Below are 26,302 nucleotides of genomic sequence, written 5' to 3'. Positions count from 1 at the left end.
GGAGCATCTCTCTATATTTGCATTGTACATCTTATGCTAACCTTAGGTTCTCTGTAACCTCACTAACAGCAGCAAGTTGGTGCTGTAAATATCTGTAAATATTTATGATGTTAGTGTTTTACCCACCAAAGAAGTGGAATGGTGGTTTACATCCTCTAGATACTTTAGACTTCAGGTATTTAATCCTTGTCTATCTGCTTTATCCAGATAATGCCTATGTGTAGTTCTATTGATCCTATTGTTTAGCCATTCTTGATTTCTGTCAGTCAAGCCAGTGATATCTGAATGTAGCACACTAGTTAAAGATTGATCTTCTTTACTCTCAGATTTGCTTGAATCCTTTCTTATCTTTAACCTATTAGGGCTTTAGCGCTACTAGGCATTCAGATAATGGACTAAATGATTAACAAAACTTAACAACGTCTGATTTCTGAAAAGGCAAGATGAGATGTCTTTCTGTGCCTAGGGTGGTAAATTTGAAGATGCAGCCAACTCAGCACATATGTACACATCTGTACACACAGGGTGTGTCTTTTAGAATGGTTTACTGGAACTTTTGGAAAAAAAGAGCTCCTCACTCATGCACCACGTCTGATACTGCTGTCTTCTCCACTGTTCTCAGAGCTGCTTTTGCACAGTGAGCATTTGGGATCTGCTTCTTGCTGCATTCAGTAGAGAAGGAAATAGTATTCATCAGCATGCAATTCCTCCCGCACATGTTTCTCATCCACTCTCTTGCTGGCTTGAGTCCCTGAAATGTTTTACGAGCTTTATGAAATTCAGCATTAGGTGGGATTAAAACAACCTGGATCCTCGGGGCAATGAAGGCAGCAGCCCAAGGAAAGCAATGGAGAAACAGACCTGAAAAATTTCTGTCTGGCAATTCTGCTAGACAAAGCCATGTCTGAGTTAATTAAGGGGTGGCACGTCCCAGGCCCAAGTGTAAAGCTGGACTAGAGGGAACCTCCACCACCCCCCTCAATTAGATGTTTTTGCAAACCTGTGCCGCAAGCTGCAGGAAGGAGGAACGAAGGGGCCAGGACCTTCAGCAGAGAGATGAACTCATAGTACTCAGTAACTTCTCCGCTCTGTGTGCTGGGGCACATGCAGGACATGTCTAGTGTGACCAGATCCCGTAAGAAAGGAGCAATGTTCAAATTAGTCTCAAATGAGAATAATTCTTTTCAGCAGGCCTCCTCTAAGCCTGACTTTCTGCCAGGTTCCCTTCCCCATGCCCAGGATCAGAGTCTCTCCTGCTCTGCAACCTTGTAGTAACAGACAGGTCAGAAGCTCATGGCAACATCATCTAAGAAGCAAGAATGAAGACCCCAAAGGTGTGCTAAAACCTGCATGGGATTTGGCACATGGCCCAGGCTGGTCTTGCCTTGCTACCATAGTGTATCGAGGCCAAGCTTGTAGCTGAATTCGTTTAACATCTCTCAGTAAAAGCAACAAGGCTTTATAGCTTGGTGCTTGCTAGAAATTTATGCTGGGTTAATAATGCCTTTGTCGTCTTTCTTTGAAGACCACATCCTTTAATCAGAAGCAAAGACTGACAATTTGCAAGGCAAATCCCCCTCTCTGTGCATGAGCATCAGAAAGCACCAACCTACAAGTGGTTTGGTGAGAGAAAAATACAGTGTTTGACGTGAGGATCTCCTGGCTTGCTATGAGTATTTGTCTCAAGCCGCAGCTCTGGCCACTGGTTTCTGCTCCTGTGTGGACAGAAATCTGCCTCAGCAGCATTATGATTCAGATCAACTGGATCAGTAAAATGACACAGCAGAAAAACTGTCCCCTCCCTCTTGTTTCTTTCCTGTTGCTAGCTTAATTGCAGCCAGACCCAATTCCTGTGGTATGGTCAGATGTAAGAGGGCAGCTGAGGCACAGCCTTTGTGTGCACCCAGCAAGGGAGAGCGTTTGTCCTCCCCCAGGCTGCCTAGCTGGAGAGGGAGATGAAAAAGTCTGAGGATCAAAAGGCCCTTGAAGAAGCCCAGAAGACTGTTGCTTCAGGAATGGGCTAGAGGAAAGCCAGAGTCTCCAGCCAGATGCTTTAGTTGGCAGATCTGGTTCCTCCCCATATCTCAGTTCTCCATTTCTACGCCATTGGGATGTGCTTAGGTACAGGGGGCAGAGAAGTGTTGTTTTTTTTTTTTTTTTTTTTTTTTTTCCCTAAGTGAAGGGAAGCAGCACCTCTGCCTGAGGAGCAGCCAAGCAACTGAAACCATCTGTCAAGAGGAACCCAAACCTCTAGTTGTGCTGCTTTAGAGAGCGCTTCTCCTGCACCACTGTGCAGGCACCGTGTGGAGCAGCAAATTTGTGGCTCAGAAGAACACTTCTGCTCCCAAGCACACCAGTTTCTTTTCTCACTGTCCCAGGCATGTGATGAGAGGGCTGTCACCGCAGCACAAGGAGGGCGAGGGAGCATTTGCTTGAAATACCCTTGGACACAGATGTGCATGCTTGGTGAAGCACTAGGACAAAAGTCTTCAGTGCAGGCAGATTTCCCTCGAAGGGGGAAGTTAAAGTGCAAACTAAACATGAACTTGAGCCGCTTCTGCCCCACAGAGTGACTGCAAATAACATCCTTATTCAGCAAGCCTGAATCTTGAGTGTATCTATGGCAAAACTTACCCTCTTGACAGATCTCTGAAGCTCTTTCAGAACCCCCCCAGTCCCCCCTGCTCTTGACTTCTGTCAGCCCTGTAGAGCAGTGCAGCTGCACGGGATGTGAGTATCTGTTCTGCTTACCGCATCAGCATGGCTGGAGGCAGGCAGGCGTCAGGGAGGAGATAGGTGAACCTTTGGAGTTTTTATTACCGGTATTTATTGGGTAGCTAGAGGCATGCTCCTGCTTATCTGACCCTCGAACTGATATAGCAAGAGCTGTTGTTAGGGAAATGCAATTCTGTACAGAGCTGTTGTGCAGAGGGTGGTCAAACCGGAGGCAATTGATAGCGTGACTTGACAGCGCTGATATAAATTATCTTTATAAACCAAAAAAGCAGGCCTTTCCTGCACTCGTAACTCCAAGGAGCCTAAGTAGAACAAGCTTATTTATAGTAAGACAATAGTGCTTGGGAACAAGAGGCTGAGGAGAAACTGTGACAGCAAACCAGCGGAAACGGATCTTCCTGCTTTCACACGTTCTTGGAGCTGGGGACACATGGCAGCATGATGGATGATGGGTGACCCGGGAGGGCTGCTGTGACCCGCCGGGGAGTCACAGGGCCTCTGCAGGCGTGCGACCAGGTGGAATTGTCACGGTGTGGCACCCTCGAAGGGTGACACTGCCAGGACCATCCCTGGCCCCAGCTGAGGATTTCCAGGGAAATCCCCCCTGGGTGTGATGAGCCTTCCGGAGGGATGAGGGACGGAAGGACGGAGATGGGGGGCTGCCTCCAGCCGTTCCCCCTGAGCTAGGGATGGATGTGCGTGGGCCGTGGGCCACGTACCGGCCGCAACACGGCGTTTTGGCAGCTTCCAACCCTCGGCATCCATCCCGGCGCCGGGGGGCTCCACCGCTCCGCCCCGCACCGCCGGCTCCCCCTGCGCGGCCCCCGGAGCGGGGGGCGGCCCGGGCCGGCGGCACCGCCCCGGGACGGGACGGGACGGGACGGGACGCGGGGCTTCTCCGCTGCCTTTGCCCGGGTCCCGGCGGGGGTTGCGTGACAGCTCCGGGCACTCCCCGCCGCCGCTTTATATAACCCGCCGCCCGCACCCGGTTATAAAACGCCGCCGAGGCAGCGCCGCAGCCAGAGCCGCGTGTCCGCCGCCCGGAGCGCCGCGGCGGCCCGGAGGTAACGGGCAGGGACCGGGAGCGGGGCAGGAACCGGGACCGGGAGTGGGGCAGGGACCGGGAGTGAGACCGGGACCGGGACCGGGACCGGGAGCGGGAGCGGGAGCGGGACCGGGACCGGGACCGGGACCGGGACCGGGAGCGGGGCAGGGAGCGGGACCGGGACCGGGAGCGGGGCAGGAACCGGGACCGGGTGTGGGACCGGGAGTGGGGCAGGGAACGGGAGTGAGACCGGGAGCGGGGCTCGGACCGGGACTGGGACCGGGAGCGGGGCAGGAACCGGGACCGGGAGTGGGGCAGGGACCGGGAGTGAGACCGGGAGCGGGGCTCGGACCGGGACCGGGAGCGGGACCAGGACTGGGAGGGGGGCTCCCTGCGGGCGGCGCTGTCCCCGAGCGCTTTGGGGTGCGGTGCTGGTACCGGTGCCGGTACCGGGGTCGGGGGGTGGCTGCCCGCGGGGTGCTGCTGCCCGCGCCCACCTGTAGCCTCTGCCGGGCCGGCTGCATCCTTCTGTCATCTTCGCTCGTGCCCGCAGGGCGCTGGCAAGGTGGAGCGGTGCTTATCGGTAACTTTGCAAAAACACGTATAAAAGGGCTCGTGGGGTTGTAAAGGGAGAAACCTGGCTATCCGAAGCGCATGTGAGGTTTACAAACAGTCGAACGTTCAAAAGTCTAACCGGGTCTTTGCCCTTGGTGTCGTGGTCGTCCTTTTTTTTCTTTTCTCCCGAATGTGTTGTGCAACCTTTATATATAAGCCTTCTCTTGCTGATGTAAGCTGCAGATCCTTTATTGCTTCCCACAGGCAAGGCTTTCCTAGGGGTCACCAGCCACAGGATGCATCCAAGTTAAACAACCCTTCATTTTCTCCCCCCTGCCACTCTTCCTTTACTTATAAAGAAATAAAAACTACTGCGGTTTCTTGAGCTTTCACAGAATGGTTGGCATTGGAAGGGACCTCTAGAGGTTATCTGGTCCAACCCTCCTGCTCAGGCAGGGCCACCAAAAGCTGGTTGCCCAGGACCGTGTCCAAGCGACTTTAAGTGATAGGAAAGGGTAGTTTCTGGTTTCTGTTTGTTTTTGTATTTTTTTTTTGGTTTGTCTTTGTTTTTTAACCTGGCTCTTGGAGCTCCTGTTTCTTAAGAGTGAGACCATCTCTCTTCCTGAGATATCCCTTTCTTCTGCAGTGATCGGTCCTACTGGTTATCGCCATCTCAGTCCTCGAGAGAAAGAAGTGTAAACGGTGGGAAAAGGGTGGTTTGTGGGTGCAGATGGCAGGAAAAAGGTCACTTGTGGAATACATCTGCCTTCCCACAAAACTCAACTAATCAGCAGCGGATGTCTTTGTGCACAGTTCTTTCTCCTTGTTCTTCATTATCCTGGTGAGAGCCTTGGCTCTCCACACAATCACAGTAACTTTTTAAGCTTTCCAACAAACACCTTCGTGCCAGCAGCTAAAAGGGAAGTAAATGATTAGACTAGTTTGTGTTAGTCTAACCTGTTCCCTTCAGTTTCTGGAAAGGGCACGTAGTGTTTCCCATCTTCCTTGCTGTGATTGCCTGGAAAGGAGACAAGAAGGTTTTTGGCTGCGAGGTCACCTGGATAAAAGGCAGGGTGCGGGCTAAGCCCAGCCCTCGCCCAGGCTGCAGAACGTGGGGACCACAAGGTTTTGTGTTCTTCTCATGCAATGTCAAGGGAAGAAGTTTAAACTTTTATTTTTTCTCTTTTTTTAAATGAGTGAAGGGGTTCAAACTTGGTCTCAGTCATTTACAGCAACAGAAAGTGAAGCATCCCTTGACAAAATAGCTCTGTTGCTATGACTACTGAGTGAAGCAGTATTAATGGTTATGGCAGTATTGATACCTACCTGCTGTGTAGGTGCTGCTGCATGGGCAGGGAGAACAGCTCTTTCCCTCTGCTGGTCTCATGCCCTTCCTTCCAGGTGCTCCCATCCTGTGCTATGGAAGCAGCTTATCTGCTTGAATTGGGATGGTTTATAACTTTCCCTGTGACTTCAAACAGATACCATATTTAATTTTCCTTAATATACCCGTTTGTATCCTTCTTTTCTTTACTGTGGGATGTCCCAGATCTCTTCCTGTGGAAGAAGGAAATACCTGCAGACTAATCCAAACTTCTCTTCCTCCTTGTATCTGTGAAGCATCTTGATACTGGCATGACTGAAACATGCTAAGTGAGACGTGTAACTGCATTTTAACCAAATTGATATCATTGAAACAAACTTGTGCCAGCAAATAAGGTTTTCTCTGCTGGCTTTGTAAGGGTATGAAGCGGATTAAGCGTGTTCTACCTGATGGAGGGGAGCTTCAGTCTCTTTAGCTTAAGCATAGCAGCTTGCATCTGTAGCCCCCACTGTGTCAAGCAAGGCATTGACCATCACAAACAGGCTTGGTTTTTACCTCATCGGATGTTCTTTGAACTAGTGTCACTTCTCCAAGAACATCCATGTCTTGTTCCTAAAGGCTATCTGCATTGTTCTAAGTGTTTCCATGCCTTTGGGGACTACTGGATGTCTTCCAGTGCGGATGTCCATCCTTTTGGAAACTTGGCACTTGTAAGAATTGGAGTGGTGTGCATGAACGTGCTTTTTCAGGACACCTTCTGCAGGCCTCTTTGCTCACGTCTTCTTCCCTGAGTGTTTTTGTGTTCTTTGTCTCAGTAGATGGGAACTGCCCAAAACAACAGCAGCCCTAAAAATCTTCATGCAGTGGAGTTTGACCTGTGTAACAAGGACACAATGGCAGACACATTTGATCACAGCATCATTTCTGTTGGAGAAGAGGAAGGAGTGGGCAATTTCCAACGTTCTCTTCCAACACGGGAGTCCCTCCGATCCCCTCGGGGCTCTGTCGTGAGTTTCCATAACATCCAGTACTCCGTTAAGCAGTCCAGTGGATTCCTGTGTAGACGGAAGACTGTGGAAAAGAAGATCCTTCAAAATGTTTAGTAAGTTCCTAACTAAAATACCGGAGGGTAGGAATTAATCTGCTGCTGTGAATCAGTGACCTGAGTGTCACCTTCCAGATCCAGTTGTACTGCTGTACAGAGAAATGACAACCCTCCTGCCAGTCTGCCATTCATGTGAGCACTTGCTAATTTGCCTTAGGCATAAAAATTGGGATATAACTGGAGCAGTTTCAGTTACTGATCTAGGCAAATTAGGACCAAACTTGTGCAAACTCTTCTGCCAGAAGATCTGAGGGTTCCCTTAACTATGGTCTGAGATGTGCTGGGAGGAAATAAGTAACAGAGGGCAATTGTTTCTTCTTTTCCAGACCCAGCTCAGCTGGTAAGATGCATAATTTGCCTTTTGTAGGTTGCTCTTTATATCCAGCTCTGGTTTTGTTCTGACTGGCAGTCCGGGACAAGAAAGGAAAATGCTTACTGATTTCAGATTTAAGGAGAAGTTCTTAATAATCTTGAAATTTTGCTTTCAACAATCCTGAAAGGAAAACTTCAATAATTTTGTTCACATCCGACCTCTACTGTGAGCTGCATGTGAACAGTCCTCCATTGGGAATAACTCTTTCCTTCTTTCAGTGGCATTATGAAGCCAGGCTTGAATGCTATCCTGGGGCCAACAGGGAGCGGTAAATCTTCGTGAGTACTTTCTTTTGCTCTTTGAATGCCCAGTCAGCTGCTCAAAGGGGATGTGGGACTGTTGGGGTTGGGGAAGATATGAGGGAGCCCCAGGCTCAGACTTGCGTGTGCCTGGGAGAAATCTGGAGATGCAGCCAGACCTATTGTCTCTCTGATGCTGGCTTTGCTGGAGTTCTTGCCCTGCAGTGGTGTCACACCCCTCATCTTCCACTTGGCAGTCCACATTACTGCCATCACCGTTAATGGTGGCCTGAGTGAAGATACCAGGCTGAACTGGGGTGACTGGAGCTCAGGTGTAGGCTCTGTCCCAGACCTGCCCTGGGGTGGGGATGAGGGCAAGGTCCCTCAGGGGCAGTAGGGAAGTCATCCCAGTGACGTTGCTGTAGCAAGGCTTCCTCGGAGATGCAGGGTCAAAGACTTCTGACTGCCAAGAATAGGGTAATGTCAGTCTGTAGGATCCCTGCTGGGTTTCATCACCCCAGCCTGGCTGTTGCCTGGTGGTGGGAATGCACATGCTTGAAAACTTTGGATGAAAGCACTGAGAAGTAACTTGCGGACTATCTCCAGCCACTGCTGATGCTGTTTTCTCTCCTATATAAAAATGTTAAGAGAGTGCTATGTCATTCTTCCTTTGAGACTGTCTTGGACAGGCAGATATGGCCAGGGTTCATGCAGGTGTGTCGTTGTGGTGACCCTTGATCTTCCCCTCTAAGGAGACTGCCAGCTGATCAGGATGTTTGCAAGAGCCAGACCTCATTGATATTTACATAGCTAGTAGACAGTCTGACCTCTGATTTGCAGTAAGGAGAATCCAGAGGTATGTTAAACCAAAATGACTTTATAAAATTAATCTTGACTGTAGTCTTGTTTATACCAATTTGGATTAATTTGCTTGAGATCAAAGTAGTTTCTTCTGTGCTCCTCTGGCTGGAGAGCAGACAGCAGCTGCTTGGCAGGGCGCTTTTGTGTGTGTGTGTCTGAGACTAGCTGTTAGCATGGAGACTGAGTTAATATCTGTAGGGGGCTGATGGCTCTGAGGGTCTGTATACTGCAATACTGCTGTGGCATAACTGGCACTTGAGAATCCTCCATCTGCATCAGGCTTTCTGTACAAAAAGCTGAAGCCCCCAGAGCAGAGGAAGCCCTTCCAGTGCCTCACGTTTGGTTTGGAGCATGCCATGAGCAGGCTGTAGCTGCAGTCCTGACTGGTGGCACTTACCCAGTCAAACATAAAAGCAGTTGTCTTGGCAAAACCTAACGTCTGGTGTCTGTCTGAAGTCTGCTAGATGTGCTGGCTGCCAGAAAGGACCCAGCAGGCCTGTCTGGAGAAGTGCTTATAGATGGCATCCCACAGCCTCCAAATTTCAAGTGCATCTCAGGATATGTCGTGCAGGTGAGTAAATGCCTTCAGTGGAGGCCTGGGAGACCTTGGGAGGGAAGAGCATAGGTTTTGGTGTAAAGCCTTTGAAAAGTGTCCTCCACGAGAAGAGGTGTGTGTGGGGGGAATACATTGGATGGAGCTCACCACTACATGAATGAGAGATAGCATGGTCTTCCCTGGTGAGTGAGTAGGTCTGCTGTGGGAAGAGGAACAGCTTCTCAAGAAAAAAGGCAGGGCTCTGTTGCATAAGATGAGCAAAGCATGAAGCAAAGGTGAGCAAAAGCATGAAAGCATTAAGTAAGGTAATGTTCAATGATCCCTACAGAGTCTAATTTGATAATTCAGTTGTTACAGTGTTGTCCTGTGATACTGAAGACAGAGGAGCAAACTGTTTACTCCAGCCAAGTAAAGCATGGAGGTGTTTGGCTTCCCAAAGATGCGTGGGTGCCCAAGCCACTGGGCTACTGTGGCTTGTTTTTTTTTTTTTTTTTTTTTTTTCTTTTGTCTCTCTCCTGAAGTTCCAGCAAGGGTTCTAAAAATAAAAATTAAATTAAATTTAAAACAGGGGTTGGTTGGTGGGAACCTCTCAACACCCAAAATCTCCTGTTGTAAAACTCAGAGGCAGTTCTAGTCAGCAGAAGTACCTTCAAGCTGTCCAACAATAATTCTAGGAAGTAAGTAGATCTTTGCTGTTCTTCCTCTGATTCTGGCTGGCTGGGACAGAGCTTCGTTCCACTCAGACAGGAAAAGCTGGCTGAATCTGCGGAAGTGGGTGGAGGCCTGGACCAATAATAGACCCTCAAAGCCCTGGGGGAGCTGAGGAGAAGGGGATTCTTGGCAGTTATATGAGCCTCTAAATCTGGAATCCATCCAGGCTTCTGTCTGCAGGCAGATAGAAAATATGCAGCCTTTCTGAAAGCTGACAGCTGGGGGGCTTTTGAGAGGATACATGTGACAAGACTTGTGATAAATCTTGATGCTGCAGGTTAAAGATCCCCAAATCCTCATAAATGGCCAGGAAGTTTCTTGTAGGTGTTCCCAGTTTGAGACATCTGTTTCTCCAATGTCAAAAGCAAACAAATGAAACCTTGACATGATTGGCAACTGGGCAAGACATTAAATAGTTGCTCTCCCCTCCCACCCCTGTGCACTACTCCCTATATTGATAAAAATGACCCAAAGAGTCATAACAAACTGAAGGCCTCAATGCATACATATTTAACATATTATCTGTTCTGTGCAGATGGGTGTGTAAACCTGCTGAGTCATGTGTTATCCCTATGAAACTACTAATGGTCTCTGCACTCATATCTTGAAAATGTTGAGCACTAGCAGCAGAAACAGCTACCTGCTCTACCTCACTATTGTGAGGAAAGTGCACTTCCGTAACAAAGTGGTACCATATGCACTTACACTCCTGAGCCTGAAAGCAGGCTGAGGTGATGCTGGGCACAAGCTGGGAGCCTGCAGAGCTGTGTTCTCCCTTTGACTTTACTGAGCGATCTTGAATTTTGTATTCTGTATGCTTTGAAGCAGTTGTCACTCAGTCCAGTTTTCCCTGTGATCCACAAACAGCTTATCCAGTAACTGCCACCACAGGGACTGCCCAGTCAGGTAGCTGAGAGTGAGGCTTTTCAGCTGTCAATTTATGCTGCTTTCAGGATGATGTTGTCATGGGCACCATGACAGTGAGGGAGAACCTGCACTTCTCTGCTGCCCTGCGACTCCCCAGCTCCATCAGCTTTCAGGAGAAAGAAGAGCGAGTCACGCAGATAATCGGCGAGCTGGGATTAAGCAAGGTGGCTGATTCTAAGGTGAGCAGTGAGAATACCCATCTTAGAAATCCTACTGCCTCTGGAAACTAAACTACTTGACTCTGGGCAGTATGGAGTATGTAGCGCAGCTACACTAAGCTAAGCAGGAACCTGACAAGGTCATAATACACGCAGGAAATCACTCCAGCTCAGGAGGTAGCTTGGAAAGAGGTATGTGTATTTGTTACTAAACAGGGAAGATTTTGGGCCGCATCCAGCATGTTGTATAAGCAGAGGGAAAAAAGTTGCCTAGTCATAGCACCTTGGAACGCTGCGTGGTGGCTTCCTGGCTTTGTGGGACAAGACAAGGGAATTGTTTTTACAATTGCTGAACGCTGTGGGGGTGGGAAGCTGGGCTGTGATGGAGAAGTTCTGTGCAGAGCTTGCTCCTCCCAGCTGCATTTTTACTCTCGTTTTACCTTTATGTTACTTACCCCCACTTACTTGGGTAGCAGGTGAGCTACCCATGAAAGGCATCCCCAATTACTAAAGCTGCCTCTGGCTGCTCTGGCCTAGTCATGGCTCTTGTCAGTGTCATCTTTTTTTCCTGATGCCAAAGGTGTCTGGCATTACTAAAAAAATCAGACTGTCTGCTCACTGCTACACAGTCCTCCACAGTGCCATTTGAGTCAGACCCATCATCTGCTGCTGGCTCTAAGAGCTCACTGAAGGGACACTGAAAATGAAAAGGTCTGCTTTTCGTGGGTTTGGTGAGCCCTGAACTCTAGAGCAAATAGTTGCAAACGCCTGACTTCTTCTGCTTGTAGGTAGGAACTGAATTGATCCGGGGAGTGTCTGGAGGGGAGCGGAAGAGAACCAACATTGGGATGGAGCTCATCACAGAGCCACCAGTTCTTTTTCTGGACGAGCCAACAACTGGCCTTGATGCCAGCACAGCCAACGCTGTTCTCATCCTCCTGAAGAAGTAAGAGTTGATTCTTCAGGGCTCTGCTGAAATTTCTTTGCTAGCTCATTATTTAAAAAAGAAATGTTGCTATGACTTAGTAGCTACAATGTTTGTGTTTTTTCTTCTTAAAGCTAGACTAGCAGACTCAGAAGTGGTTGTAAACCCTTTATCTGGGTCTTGTCCAAAGCTTTTTGAAGTTGATGGGAATCTTTCCACAGCAAGCATTGGACTGGAGCCCAAAAAGCAGCTGTAGCTTGGACAGCTTCCCTTTGCCACAGAGAGGGGTAGACTGTGAGGTCAAGCCTTGTAATCACAATTTATTGGCCTTCCAGCTGAGCCTATTACAAAAGCTTTTCCTCTGTTATGACAATGGCCTGTAACTCAGATCCAACTTCACCTGCATTTTTGCCCTCAGTGCTCCCCATTACCTGCTTTAGAGATGAACTATCTTCTGCTGCAAAGAGGTCCAAATGAGGCTCATGTAATGAGAATGAGTTCTAACACTCCTCCTGTGTTTGCGGCATGTTGTCTGACTTTGTCCATGGGTACCTCTTACTCTGCTGTTTGTGGATAGAGGGTCTTAATCAGGGGGGATACTTGTTGGGCATCAGTGACAAAGCACTTGAAAAAGCATCTGACAAACCTGAAGAAAAACTAGTTTTGACTTCTGTAAAGAGTAAGTCCTCAGCAGAAGAGCTAGGAGAAATCTCAGCTGGCCAGACTTCAGCAGCCTGCTGTGTAAAGCCTGGCTATGCCACTGAGTGCAATGGGACCTTTCCTGTTAGTCATGTTGAAGCCTGGTACAGAAAACTTATAAGGAAGATTTATATACAGCTGTGGTTAACCTGTGTGCTTAACCTTTGCTAGCCACAGACAACATAACATTCTGCCTACCTGGGTTGCAGCAAGTCTCTTGTAATGATGGGTGCTTGAAGGTCTTGCAGGCAGCATCTGACACAGTGAGAGAGAAGAGGGAACTAGAGCTTTACTGGGTTGGGACTGTAGAAAGCTGACAAGCATTTATCTTGGATTTGGATACTTATATTTTGCTTCAGCTACTATGACCCTTCTGAATTGCAAAGTGTGGTGTATTTGAGAGAAGTTTTGTTTCTATTTCAGGCTCTCCAGAAGAGGCCGAACCATCATATTTTCCATCCATCAGCCCCGCTATTCCATATTCAAGCTGTTTGACAGCCTGACGTTACTAGCCTTGGGGAAGGTGCTGTACCATGGTCCTGCAAACCAGGCCCTGGACTATTTTAGTTCTATTGGTAAGCTTTCTGTGCCAAGAGTAACAGTAACCAGCTACCAAGTTTAAACTGTCAGTAGGTTTTTACCCTTGATCTTGATAAAACTCTCATGCTATTTTATCACTACAATACTAGAGGCTGTACACAGACAATCTGAACACTGTTAGGTTAGAATTAGAAAAAAAAAGAAATAGTAAAAAGAAAAATTTCCAGATAGAATAGAGCATGGGTGTCTCCTGCCTCTGTTTTGACTTGTACCAGGTCAAAGAAACGGAATTGCTTGGACATTTAGAAGCATGATGCACAACAGACAAGATCATGCTTCTAGTTCTGCCAAGCCTAGATGGCAGACCTGGTCAGTTTTGAACCACAGCCTCCAGATTGGCAACAATCTGCGGAGGCTGATCCAAGAATCTGCTCTAGTCTGAATGCGGGTGGGTGACTGAATGGACAAAATCATGGTGTGTCTTAAGTTGGATTAATAATTGCAGTGTTGGTTGGCTGCCCCCCCTACAGATAAGGAGGATGGGGGTTTCTGACTATAATGGACAGAGAACATGGAGTGAATTCCCAGTCTAGATGCAGTCATGGACATTGGATTGGAAGCTTTGATTGCAAGCTTTCTTCACTGGGAAGAAGGCAAGAGTTGTCCATGCTGAGCTCTGTAGAAAGAAGCAAGCTGCAGATTTCTCCTTATCTGAAATCAGTGAGGAATAAGCAGCTCTGAAACTCTGTATAGATACCTCAGTTTCACCATCTCCCAAATCCTGTCCGTTCTACTGTTGTAAACTAATGTTCATGAAAAGCAGTGAAGCAGTGGGTTTCTCTCATAGCAGGGTTGTAGAATAGTGATATAGTATTAAACCTGACTTTTCAAGCTGTGCTCTGTGTAGTACAAACATGTTGTCATATGGAGTTTATTTATTTACTTTTAAGGATATGAATGTGAACCCTTTAACAACCCAGCTGACTTTTTCCTCGATATCATAAATGGTGATTCAACTGCTGTGGCAGCAAACAAGGAAGTTCACGAACCCGTGGACACAGGAAAAGGTAAATTGTCAAGCAGAAACCCACCTGGGTTAAATGTAGTTATGGCAAGCTTTTATTCTCTGGGTTTTCTCCAGTCTAAAGACACTTTACTATCTTTTTATTTTTCCTACTAATAGATATACTTTGCTTTGGGCTTGTTTAAAGATCTCAGAAGACTTAAAAGGGATTTTTTTTTCTTCCTTCAGTAATATAGGAGGACAGTGATAGATATTAGTTGTCTGCAAAATGTAGGAAAGACAGAAAAACTAGAATTGCTTAGTCTCAAGAAATAGCTGAGAAAAGAAGACAAGCTTTCAGTCATGTAAGGGGCTGCCGTACAGAAGAAGACAGATAGGCCTAGGAGTAATGGATTTATGTGGCATCAAGAAAGATTAGATAGAACTACATGTGAAAACAAATTCTCTAACAATATTATGAGTGAAATGTTGGAAAAGATTTGTCTGGGGATGCTTTAGCTTATCTATGACTGAAGGATTTTAAGGGAACAGTATTCATAATGGTGTCTTTACGGAAATGGATCACTGCAAATCATTGATTTCCCCAAAATCCCGTGAAAGTTTACTAATGGCTTATTCTAAGACTGTGGCCATGTTTATGCCACAAAGGCAGATGATCCAGGCTGATTAAAACTGCAGGGAAACCCTCTCACTCAAGCTCTTCTCTTAAGCTCAGAGCTAAGGCTTGAACTATTCAAATTCTCTGGCTACTCCTGATCATATCTTTGTCCAGCCTCCAGAGCGGACCCATGCTGATGGGCCATGTCTGAAGGTAGGGGTTCATGGGGAATCACAAGCCATATCTTGTCTTTGCCACTTAGAGGTGAACAGTGAAAATGGAGCGGTGGAACAGAATGCGGTCAGCAGCGTGGTGGATGTGCTACACCAGAAGTACCTCAACTCCAGCCTGTACCAGAGCACAAAGGAAGCACTGGCGAAAGTGGAGCTGGGACGGGGAAGCAATCGTAAAGTACGCAAGCAGGGGCATGAGATTACCTATGCAAATGGATTCCTCACCCAGCTGTACTGGGTTTCCAAGCGTTCCCTGAAAAACCTCATCAGGAACCCGCAGGCCTCTGTTGCACAGGTTGGTAACAATTGTTAGAAGTCTCAGACTCCTGATCTCAGTCCCACAATCTGCAGTTTGTAGAGCACACTTCTGTTTTCAAACTCAGTTATGGGAACAGAAAAGTCGTGTGCCACTACCACTCAGGTTGTTGCCTTTGGAAAAAAAAAAAAAAAGCAGGATTACAGCACTGAATACTGGGGAGTGGAGTAAATGCTCCATGGTTCACATGGGGAGCTTCCAGGGTGATGTTAATCTTGTGGCTTGACATTTCAAGCTGGAATATTCTTTGAGTGTGCTTCTGCTAGCCTTTATGAGCTAAAGAAGGTCAAAGGAAGGAGAAAAGGGAAAAGGATAAATCATGACAATTTGGCAGAAGTTTTTTAATTGTATGTGTTTTATGCTTACATGGACTCACACTGCATAGTTTTAGGTAGGCATGACTGTTAAACCCTGTATATACCTTAATGACCATCTAGTGATTTGTCCCTATTTGCCCAACTGAAGGACTCCATTCTCCCTTTCCTCTTTTCACTTCCAGATTGCAGTGACCATAATTCTAGCCTTGGTTGTGGGGGCCATTTTTTTTGGTGTGAAACTGGATCAAAGTGGCATTCAGAATCGGTAAGTTAGAAAGATGAAGCTTGCTCATTTCTGTGCCGATAGACTACAGGTTTTGGCCACAAGGAAGGCTCTGGGCTCTGCTTGGACCACAAAGGAGGGTTGGGTTCACCAGCCTGAACACACTGCAGAATGATACTACCAGAGGTTCTAAAGGGACCACAGTTTCATTGGGCTTGCACACGTGTCTGAAGGAAATGTGCAGGGGAAGACAAGGGAATAAACCTGGCTTTGCAGCTAAGATCTACAGTAGCACAATTATCTCTGTTCTATAGACAGAGACAGAAAAGTGCTGACTTGATCTTGGCTGTTTCTTCACTTCTTGACTGCTGTTTTGCATTCTAGGGTTGGATCCTTGTTTTTTGTCACCACAAACCAATGCTTTTCCAGTGTCTCTGCAATTGAGCTGTTCATCAGAGACAAGAAACTATTTGTGTAAGTAGAGATGCTCTTGGACTGTTTCCTGCCCTGCAGTGAGAGGGGGGAATATCTTAAAAGCTAAACAAAAATATTTCTACCTATGAGGGCTTGAGAGCTGATTTCTTCTTCCAACATCAGAATGTAATAGTAGTGCTAAATCAGTCAGTAAAGCAAGGAGCTGAAATGCTAAGAAGTGATGGAAGGAAGGGAGAAATAAAATACTTTTACTTGCTTGCTGTATCACAGTTTACCGAGAAGTGCTTTTTCCGCTTCTGGTAACAGCCTGTTGTTGAAGCCTGCATGTGAATCTTGAAGATTGTGAACCCTGCCTGCCCTCTTGCTGGCCTGGTTGAAACAGGGTTTTGCAGTGGTCCCAAAGTGGTAAGACTGTGCAAAGATGAAGGGGGAGTTCTTGGAAAAGCTTCTCAAAGGATGCTCAGAAGAAAAGTGCTGCTGGCTGGCTTGCAAGATCTCTTTAACATTCAAGTGTATCTGTCTATATACATATGTATATTAAATACATATATAAATGTGTGTATGTATATAAGTGTGCATAAAAAAGTGTATATATACATGTTGAAAACGTGGTTTGGAATAGCCTCTAGCTCATGGGATGAAAGGGCAAAAGATATGCAGTAAAAAGGAAATCAGAGATTTGTGCCTGGAAAATGAGCGTGATGTTTTTGTGAGGCACTAGCTTAGATGTGCGCACAACCACTGGCAGCTTACTCAGAACTGCTTACTATTACCCCTAACAGCTGCTCAGGAATGAATCTATGACATTTCTTGCTAGTCTGGCCTGCTTACCAACTTAGTGGGGATTCTGGCACCTCACCACTTGAGTCTTTCCATGAGCTCCATTATGCAGCAAGGCAATCGTAATGATATTTAATTGCCCTGTGAACTGGAGGTGAGTTAATGTCCTACAGGTGTTTTCTCATTCTTGGCTATCATTCCTTCTCCCTTAGAAACAGTTGTATGAGATAGCTGTGGATAAACTGTTCCGCCAGTTAATCTCATACTTTCCCCTGCTCTTGTGTTTAGGATCATTCTCTTTGAACAGAGCTTTAGGAGCTTTTTTCCAGTATGCTATTTGGTAGTCACATGGCTTCTCATTCATCTTCCCAGAGTACTCCCAGCATTGCTGCAGGGCCTGTGAGATAGATCAGCCCTTACTTTGGAGTGGGAAGTGGCAGCACAGAGAAAATAATCAACTTGCATATAGAGGAGTCAGTGGTAGAAAGAACAAACTGAATCAGGATAAACCAGACACACATACTGAACCTGCTTCCTAGATAACCTCTAAACCTGTACAACTTGCCTCCTTCCTGTCCTCGCAGTCATCAGTACACCAGTGGATATTACCGTGTGTCTGCCTACTTCCTGGCCTTGATGATAGGAGATCTACTGCCCATGAGAACTGCTCCAGCCATCATATTCTCATGCATCACTTACTGGATGATTGGTAATGAACTGATGCTTTCATTGAACCTGTCATCTTCCAACACATTCGATTTCTGACTTAGCCAGAGTTTAATTTGTTTATCTAAATTGAAACTGGTTGAACCCTCAGCTGATTTAAGTGCTTGGCATCATACCTTCTGAGGACTCTGGAGCAGGGGCAGAGACACCAGCAATCAGAGAAGGGGACCTGCTCGTCCATGTCTTTTGCTAATGCTTTAGAGCTTTCACAGTTGCTGCCAACTCCAGACTCAGCCTTTCTTCCTCCTTTTCTTGTCTTGTGTGGGAGCCCAAGGGTACCTCTCTGAGGTTCGTGATGTGGCTATTAACTGGACTTTTTCTTTCTGCTTTATGACAGGATACCAAGCTGTTGCAGGCCGATTCTTCTTCTTCATGCTGGCCCTGATACTGGTGTCCTACACTGCCACAGCCATGTCTCTGGCTATCAGTGCTGGGATGGAAGTGGTGGCTGTGGCGAATCTGTTCATCACCATTTGTTTTGTCCTGATGCTTGTAAGTACATAAGATGCACAGATGGATTTAGGAGACAGGCTGTCTACACGAATGGGTCCAGTAGCTTGTTACTCTCTGCCTGCAATTTTACTGACACTGTAGTCAGATTTACCTCTGCTAAACTGTAATCTAAGTGTCAAACCATTGCTCAAACACAGTTCTGTAGGTGTGGTGCTAGCAGAGCTGTGCTAAAAGTGTGCCTCAAAAAGGTGTTTTTTTTTAATTGTCCTTGGAAAAAAAGGACAGCATTACAAATCTAAGTGATCAACTAGATTGTTTAAAAGGAAAAAAAATGAAATAAACTTTAGATTAGCTGATTTTCTTGCATTAACTTTGGCTGCCCAGTGGGGTTTGCAGGAATGGCATGGTTTGCTATAAACTGGGTTTGTGACTCATTAGTCTCTTTTGTTCTCTTTCAGATCTTTTCAGGCCTTCTAGTAAACCTCCCTTCTGTAATGGGCTGGCTGAACTGGCTCAAGTACTTCAGCATCCCTCGATATGGCCTCACAGTAAGTAGAATGTAGCATTGGTCTCCTGTGAGTAGTGGCTACCGTGCTGCATCCTGGGAAGGTTTTGTGTATAAATGCAGTTCTCTTAAAAGTCTGACTTGGTTTCTTTCCTCACATGAACGTGATGAAAGAACAAACCAGCCATCCTCAAAAAGGAAGAAAAGTTAATCTGTGTAAAACGTGAAAACCTGAGAGACTGAACAGTTAATTTGAGCCACAAAATTAGTACTGCTTGGATAGCCGCAGAGCAAACTGTTCAATGATGTACTAATTCCTAGCCCGACTAGTTGATCCCTCCTGCTTCATAGTGCTGGTGCTGGGGTGTCAGTATGCAGCCATATGGTTTTCTGGGGGAGGAGACTGACTCGGATAAAGGTAGATAAATGGGGACTTGTAGCTGGCAAGACAGAAACCCATGGCTAATACACTGAAAGGTAACTCTGAAGTTACAGATTCAGACACCAGATCATCCTGCATGTAGACATTGGAGCAGTTCCTTGGGAAGTTAGTGGTTAAGAACTTCAAAATAAGTGCTGAGAGGTAACTTTTCTGGGCCACTCACACCTAAAATTAACGTATGATTCCAAGACTAGTGATATATATCTCCTAATAATCAAGCACCTTTGAGGTGTTTCAGCTTTAGCAGCCCAAGTCACTATCTCTTTGTAAAAATCTGCTGTCTACCTCTTTCCCTAGGCTCTTCAAGTGAATGAGCTTAGGGATCTCTACTTCTGTGGTGAGAAGACACCAAATGTTACAGTGTCTGTGGGAGATGCAGGTAGTTGTCCTCCAGTTACTTCAGGAGAAATGTAAGTCTTTACCTCATGACTGTGTTTGGGTCTGAATTGTAATGGCTTGCTAAAGGACAAGTCAGACTATTTCAAAACTTACTACTACCCAGAGAATAAGTGTTTGTGAGAATAAGTGAACTGTTTCTATAGCTTTTGGAGCTATTTCTATTTCTTCTTTTTATTTTTATTTTTATTTATTTTTATTTCTTCTTTTTATTTTTATTTTTATTTTTATTTCTATTTCTTCTTTTGGAGCTGTTTCTATAGCTTTTTGGAGCTGTGGGCCTCCAATCATTGATGCATAAAACTAAATATTTTTGTATGTATCATAGTCTGATGTGGTTATGAGGCTTGCTCATAAACTGCCAGTTATCAGTAAGAAACAATTACGATGCTATGGAATCATCTGAAAAATTATGAGAACAAAAATTCCAGATTTGTTCCTTAAGCTTTATTTTTTCATGATAAGTCACTCTATTTCTGTCATCTCTGCCTTGCAGAGTTGTGGGTAGAGAAATCTTTGTATGACAGGAAAATAAAAGTAACCAACTGAAGACTTACAGTATCTTGCACCAAATATAATATTAATTAATAATATATAACTTCTGCCCCATGCTTTTCTGCAGGTGTTCTGGTGAAGCATACCTGTGCAGCCAAGGAATTGCACCTACTGACTGGGCAATGTGGGAAAACATAGTGGCTCTCTTCTGCATGACTGTTATCTTCCTCATCATTGCCTATGCCAAACTACGGTTTATGAGAAAGTTCACATAGATTCCTGCATTGCCTTGCTCAGCAACTTCTCAGGTCTTAAAACGGCAAAGCTTGTTAAAGCCTGCTGGAGGTTGCCAAAGATTTCAACTGACTTTACTGGACTTAAGATGGAAATCCTGTCCTACTGTTTCTGGACCATGATCTCCATATGATTGTATGATTTTGTTTTTTAAGAAGAAATGTATTACTGTAAGATTGCATGTGATCTTTTTTTTTTTTTTTTTTTTTTGGTAAGGGAATATATTTCTCATAATTCTTAGGTACTTATCAAACTCTTTATTATAGAGCGTCATTCTTCCGTGGTTAACTTGTACAGAAAATATACACACGGAAATATTTTCCTCTGAAAGTGTGAGCTTCTCTACCACATGGCATAAAGTAATAATGACATTTATGCATTGATATATTGCCCCTTGTTAGTGTCCATCACACCTGAGGAGATCCAGAAACCATTCACAATGAGTTGGACATGCATTCAAGGTTGAAGTCTATACAGTGAATGAGCTCTCAGTGCCAGGCAAGAGTTATACTTCTGGTAGCTCCTTTGTGGAAGATACTTGCAGAAGCAGCGTTTGCAGATGGCATCTAAACAGTGGTATAAGCCACAGAACCTAAGAGTGAGAAATATGATAACAGTTGTACTGTAAAAATGAATTCTGTATTACTTAAGAAGGGATTTTGTTCCCCTCTTTTTTAAGAAGTGAATAAAAACCTGTATGTATGGTAAACCTTTTTAGCAGGCTTCCTGTTTAGCTGTGCCATCTCTATATAGAGATGCATATGTATACGATATATATACTATGCTATATTATATACATATACTATATATACTATGCTATACTATTTATACTATATATTGTATAGTATACATATACTATACATCAATGCTATGTATAGTATAGTGTATATATATACTCTATATCATACTATGCACAGAGTAAGACACATAGCTACTGCTGTGGTAACTGCAGCAAAGCTTACCGCAGTCACCACGGCACAGACTGCAGCGTGTCCAGCAAAGGAGAGCAGCTTCTAAGCTGCACGAAGACCCTCACCCGGCAGTGCAGCTGCTACGCCAAGGGAAATACTGCAAGCATGGGCTGGAGAGGGCTGGGCGAGCCGCAACCCTTGGAACGGGGCTGGTCTGTCAAAGTGCTCCTGCAATCAATGTTCGGGTCACGGTGTCGCAAGGAAGGAAGTAACTACACTGACAGCACAGCTGTGTGAAGTCAAACACTTTCAACGCTGCTTCGCTGCCTCTTACAGCTCATGAAAATTAAAACCGTGACACACTTTACATCTCGGTATTCCTCTCTCTCCCGCTGCCGCTATGGGGTCTGCTCCCGCACGTCCCCGCAGCCCTCCCCTGGTTACGGGGCCGGGTCCTCCCCCAGGCTGCCGGGGCAGGGCGCCCCCAGTCGGGGCAGCGCCCCCGTCGGGCAGCGCCCAGCGCTGCGAGAAGGCCGCGGCCCGCCCCCCGGGCCCGCCCCGGTTCTCCAGGGCCGCGCCTGCGCCGCCATGGCGAGGGGCGGGACCGCGGCCTCGCGTGAGGGCGGCGGTGGCGGCGGCGGGGGCCGGGGCCGGGGCCTGCCGCCATGGCGACCGCGGCGGAGGGGCTGCCCGAGGCCGGCGCGCAGCCCGCCAAGCGTAAGGGGCCGGGGGCTGGGGGCGCCCCGAGGCGGTGGGGGGGCGGTGGGGGGGCGCTGCCTGCTCCCGGCCGGGCTGGGGGCTGGCTGCGGGGCGGGCCCCGGGGCTGTCTGTCTGTCCGTCTGTCCGTCTGTCCGTCTGTCCGTCTGGTGGCAGCGTCTTGCCATGTATCTGCGATCCCCCTACGGGCGGGGACCGGGGGTCTCTGCGTTCAGCCCAGAGGCAAGGCAAAAGCTGTCGCAAAACAAAGAGCAAGCTGCCGGGTTGTGGGAGATCAGAACAAGGGCCAAGTGTGGTAGAAATGGGTTTCGAGGAGGAAAGCACTGATTATCGTTTTCCGTGGATGGAAGTCCGTTTCTTCCCCTTGTGAAACTGGCTTGGGGCAGTTTTCGTATGTTAAGGGAGTGACTAGAAATAAACATAAATGGAATTGCGCACAAAGTTCTTAGAGGCAACATCCCGCAGAAGTTCTCCCCATATTCCTTTCAGAGAGGGCTGATATTTGTAAATGCAGTCGGGCCAGGTGCCTTCCCCTTAAATGTTTCCCAACATATTATTTAAAAATAATCTTGATGCTTCTTTAAGGTAAAGGCTTGGTTTGTTCTTCTTTTGTGCAAAGTAGACAATTTGTATGGAAAGTAGGTAAAGTCAACAACACCAACAAAAACAACAACACCAACAAAAATAAAACACTTGGACCTTTTCATTTTTATGGTGTGTTTCTGTACCTGCTAACCGTCCTCTAACCCTATAATGTCTGTACCCCGATTAGTGGATCCTGCTGTTGAAACAGCAGAGGAAGCTAAGGAGCCTGCAGAAGCAGACATCAATGAACTATGTAAAGATATGTTCAGCAAAATGGCCACTTACTTAACAGGTGAACTGACAGGTAAGGCACTGCAGTACTGACTGGCAAATAAATTTTTATTTCTTTTCATTTTCTTTCCAGGAACTCTGTTGTGTTGTTTGTATAAACTATACCTATTTTATCATATTTGACAAGGCTGGCGATAACTGTTCTGTTCCTCATAGGTGCTTCACATGCGTATGTTTTAAAAATCAGCAGTCTTGTCCAACTGCTTTGAGCCTGTAACAGGCAATCATACAATTATATAGGTTGGAAGGGACCTCTGCAGGTCATTTAATCTAATTCCCCGTTAAAAGCAAGGGAAACTTAGCAGTTAGGTTACTTAAGCAGATACCTGCCTAGCGGAGATGCTTCATAAGGTTGATGATCTCTCTGATATGATCGTCCTTCCACATTGCTGTGAATGTATAGAAGATCTCTTATCTCTGTTAAACAGATAGGGGACTGCGGGAACTGGAAACTTGGTAATTTATCTTCTGAATTTCACTGGATTCTGTCTTGAAAATCTGAATGAAAGTGACTTTGGTAAAATAGGCGAGGAAGTCTGTGAGGCTGAGAAAATGCAGGGATTGCCCAAAACTCTGTCTACCATTCTGATCTTTGAAGCATTCTTCCTTTTTATGTTTTGCTGAATTGGAGTCTGTCTTTGGAATGACAGTTTCCTTCAACCTGAAGTTTTTCAAGTTTGCTTGTTTCTTGTTTGTTTGTTAATTTTTTTGAGAAAAAAATGCAAGTATGTATTCAACAGTCCAATTGATTTTTACATTTCACAAAATGTCATTTCTTTTTGTACATCATTATACTAATACCTCTACTACCACCTCAATTATTCTTCATTATATTTGGCTATTGTTTTGAAATTTCTTGTCCTCTAGAAGAGTCTGCGCCCAGTTCAAACTGCATGAACATTAAAATGTACTCTGTTGCTTTTAAGCCACCAGTGAAGACTACAAACTCTTGGAAAACATGAACAAATTGACTAGTTTGAAATACCTAGAAATGAAAGATATTGCTATAAACATCAGCAGAAATCTGAAGGATTTAAATCAAAAATGTAAGTAAACCAAATAAGGGAGGGGTATAATTAACTCTAGACTTGTATGGGAAATTAAGCATCTAAGATTTGATAGTTTACACTCCAATAGGCTCTCAAGGAAAGAAAACTCACTGAAATATACATGCTGTTAGACAGTGACAATCTTCTGTATATCTTTACAAAACTACAGTGTACATAGACTAGCATAAGAGAATTTATGTCCCGTTCTACCCCAAATTTTGGACTGATAGGGATTAAATAACAATTCTTTTGATGTACATTGTTTTTTTATTTGTGTGGAGTCTAGCCAGTAAGCTTTTGCCAGTAAGCCAGTCTAGCCTCTTAAGCTTTTCATAAGTTGCTGGAATATGGCTATCAGCATCACCACTCAATTTTGGGGTGGGAAAAGGAAGGAGCTTTTGAAGTATTTTATCTGAAGAACATTACGAGAAATTCTTATGTTTGATGTATGAGCTGTTTCCTGGAATTGAATTAATAAGAACTAACAGCTTTTTTTTTTTTTTTTTTTAAGATGCTGCTCTTCAGCCATATCTGGAACAAATCAACCTAATTGAGGAGCAGGTTGCAGCTCTGGAGCAAGCAGCTTATAAATTGGATGCATATTCCAAAAAACTTGGTAACTATTATCTTTTGCTGTTACTACCTAGCAACATATTCCCATATAAGGAGATTTCACAAGACAAAGTAAACTCTTACTTTATTTAACAAGTCTGAGTGACAGAGTTGCCCGTGCAGCATAATGTTGATCCACTTCCAGTTAATGAACATTAGAAGTGTGTGTGAAGTGGTAAGAGTTGATAAAAGATTAATATATCAAGTTACATGGAGGTATAATACAGGTATTATTGAACTACAACTTATTAATGAAGCTTGATTTCTTTTTTGCAGTGTGCACTGATGCAAATTTTAAAGACAGATGTTTAATCCCACAAATAGAGAGATTCACTAAGTTCCACCAGGCACCCAAGTCTCGGCTTAAGTTAGTATGAGTTGTCTGACGTAGGCATCTAGATCTTGACAATCCCATTTTTCAATTAGATTTGCCTAAGTACTTTAGGAAAAAATGGCCCCAAGTGATTTCTTTAAATTAACTTGGTTGTAAGATGTCTTGTATTGCTGCATACAAGATTTAAGATTTTTACCTATCGAGTCCTAAAATACTGTTATTTTTCCTCCTGCAGAAGCCAAGTACAAAAAACTGGAGAAACGATGAAATTACAACAATCTTTAAGTTGGAGTTGGGCTATGAGTCAGACTGATCCCTGTTTAAGTTACACAACACCAGTTTTATATGTTGACAAGGATTTGGTAACAGCTAACATCATGACTGGTAATCTTTTGTATCTATCGAATACAGTAGGCTGTATTCATGCTTAAAGCTGAATGGTATTTTCCTCTTCTCAAACGTTTCTGTTGCTTCCGTTGTTACACGGTGAAAAGTTGAAACTTGTCCCTAACCCGTATGTTGATATTGGCTGTGTGTTAGTCCTGTGTCCCACATGAAATGTTCTACTTAGGAAAAGCCATGCATAACCTATAAAGATGTTTTCCGTAGTAGCAGCAGGACCTAAACCTTTTTTTTTTCTTTCATTGAGCTCTGCATTAAGAAGATTCCCTGGCCTTTGGAGGTACAAATGCGGTATTGAAAATACTCGAGTTTGATATCCATCTTTATCTGTTTGAAATAGAGAGACTAGTTATGATAAATTTACAATAAAACAACTTGCTGCATTTGTCTCTCTGGAATCTCAAATTCCTGTTGGAAAGATTATGTAAGTTGTCCTTTTATTTTTCAAAGGGTCTGTTAATAAAGACAAACTCTTTCCAGTTACTGGAGATCATAGAAGAGAACATGCTTTAAACTCTGTGTCAAGTATTTCTGCACTTATATTCTTTACCTGTCCTGACCTCAGGTGGAATTCTTGTATCACATTATCACATGCTTAGCTGACGTAGCACATCCTTTCTCTGCTTTCCCAGTGAAGTTTTGTATAATATTTTGATCCTAGTAGTTTTTGAAGGGGCATGCCCAGCAAATAAATCTCCTTCTCTACAAGATTAACAATGCTCCAAATTGCTAATTTAACAAGGCCCTTTTCACTGAACGGAAACTCCCACTCAAAGTTTGTGGGTTTTTGTTTCCTATTGACTCATACTAGTTGAAGGTGGCTTTTGAGTGAGTTGCAGTAGATGATACTACAAGTGCTGATGTAGGAAAGAGGAAGTTCAAACTTTCGACGGACTGTTTAGAAGAATGGTTAGTCAGGTGACAATATGGTAAAAATCATAATTCTGTCAGTCAGTGTACAGCCACTGATTGACAGTTTTTCCTGGTGCTATTTAAAAGCGGTGAAGCAAGACCTCTGAGAGCCTCCAGCGTCACTTTAAAAATCCTGGGTTTAACATGGTAAATACTATTCTAGATGGCCTTGACACAGGATTTGAGAAGGCCAACTTCACTTTGAAAGATTTTCTTGAATGAGTATCTTAAGAACAGGGTTAAGTCTCCTAGAGGCATCCATGCATGTTTGTGTTTGCTTTTATCTGTAGTTAGCTATTAAACACTTAGCATCATTATCAAAGCAACATCCTCCAGTCCAACAGGAAGAGATACCAACTGATGAGTTATTTCTGTGTTGGAGGAAATCATACCATGTAGAACAGCACCTGTGTTCACAGTGATGCTAGACAAGAGGATCTTAGCCAGGCAGATCTAAAATCTTCATTCCTAGAGACTGGCATGAATGACAGTGTGGAC

At 45.0% G+C, this 26,302-nt stretch overlaps 2 protein-coding genes across 4 annotated transcripts; both read left to right on the top strand.

Annotated features, from left to right (window-relative positions):
• The first annotated feature begins 3,584 nt into the window (after positions 1-3,584).
• On the top strand, positions 3,585-21,269 carry LOC106049164 (broad substrate specificity ATP-binding cassette transporter ABCG2-like). 3 transcript variants are annotated; one of them, XM_048069251.2, is made up of 16 exons: positions 3,587-3,800; positions 6,479-6,762; positions 7,357-7,416; positions 8,695-8,809; positions 10,459-10,611; positions 11,379-11,536; positions 12,638-12,789; positions 13,705-13,821; positions 14,639-14,904; positions 15,425-15,507; positions 15,850-15,939; positions 17,265-17,389; positions 17,744-17,898; positions 18,318-18,407; positions 19,104-19,216; positions 19,825-21,269. In XM_048069251.2, exons 2-16 carry the CDS (start codon positions 6,479-6,481, stop codon positions 19,970-19,972), a joined length of 2,109 nt encoding a protein of 702 aa, XP_047925208.1. In that variant the 5' UTR covers positions 3,587-3,800; the 3' UTR covers positions 19,973-21,269. The 3 variants fall into 3 exon arrangements, 2 of the variants coding, with proteins under 2 accessions (XP_047925208.1, XP_047925209.1); XM_048069252.2 differs by having other exon boundaries at positions 6,476-6,762; XR_010832696.1 differs by lacking the exon at positions 17,265-17,389 and having other exon boundaries at positions 3,585-3,800; positions 19,825-19,965.
• A 211-nt stretch (positions 21,270-21,480) lies between these two features.
• BLOC1S2 (biogenesis of lysosomal organelles complex 1 subunit 2) lies at positions 21,481-25,406 on the top strand. Its single transcript, XM_067000400.1, has 5 exons — positions 21,481-21,619; positions 22,392-22,508; positions 23,422-23,541; positions 24,056-24,160; positions 24,726-25,406. Exons 1-5 carry the CDS (start codon positions 21,568-21,570, stop codon positions 24,755-24,757), a joined length of 426 nt encoding a protein of 141 aa, XP_066856501.1. The 5' UTR covers positions 21,481-21,567; the 3' UTR covers positions 24,758-25,406.
• The last annotated feature ends 896 nt before the right edge of the window (positions 25,407-26,302 follow it).

The sequence above is a fragment of the Anser cygnoides genome, chromosome 7 (assembly GCF_040182565.1).
Source record: "Anser cygnoides isolate HZ-2024a breed goose chromosome 7, Taihu_goose_T2T_genome, whole genome shotgun sequence".
NCBI lineage: Eukaryota > Metazoa > Chordata > Aves > Anseriformes > Anatidae > Anser > Anser cygnoides.
Note: the sequence above shows the minus strand (reverse complement) of the source record. Positions and strands in the feature narration are given on the sequence as shown.

Bases quoted from the DNA above. Each gene is read 5' to 3' on its own strand.
- LOC106049164 (XM_048069251.2), top strand. From the start codon at position 6,479: ATGGGAACTGCCCAAAACAACAGCAGCCCTAAAAATCTTCATGCAGTG. The intron at 8,810-10,458 runs GTGAGTAAATGC...TGCTGCTTTCAG, and splicing joins TCTCAGGATATGTCGTGCAG to GATGATGTTGTCATGGGCAC. The intron at 12,790-13,704 runs GTAAGCTTTCTG...TTTACTTTTAAG, and splicing joins GGACTATTTTAGTTCTATTG to GATATGAATGTGAACCCTTT.
- BLOC1S2 (XM_067000400.1), top strand. From the start codon at position 21,568: ATGGCGACCGCGGCGGAGGGGCTGCCCGAGGCCGGCGCGCAGCCCGCC. The intron at 21,620-22,391 runs GTAAGGGGCCGG...TACCCCGATTAG, and splicing joins CGGCGCGCAGCCCGCCAAGC to TGGATCCTGCTGTTGAAACA. The intron at 23,542-24,055 runs GTAAGTAAACCA...TTTTTTTTTAAG, and splicing joins GAAGGATTTAAATCAAAAAT to ATGCTGCTCTTCAGCCATAT.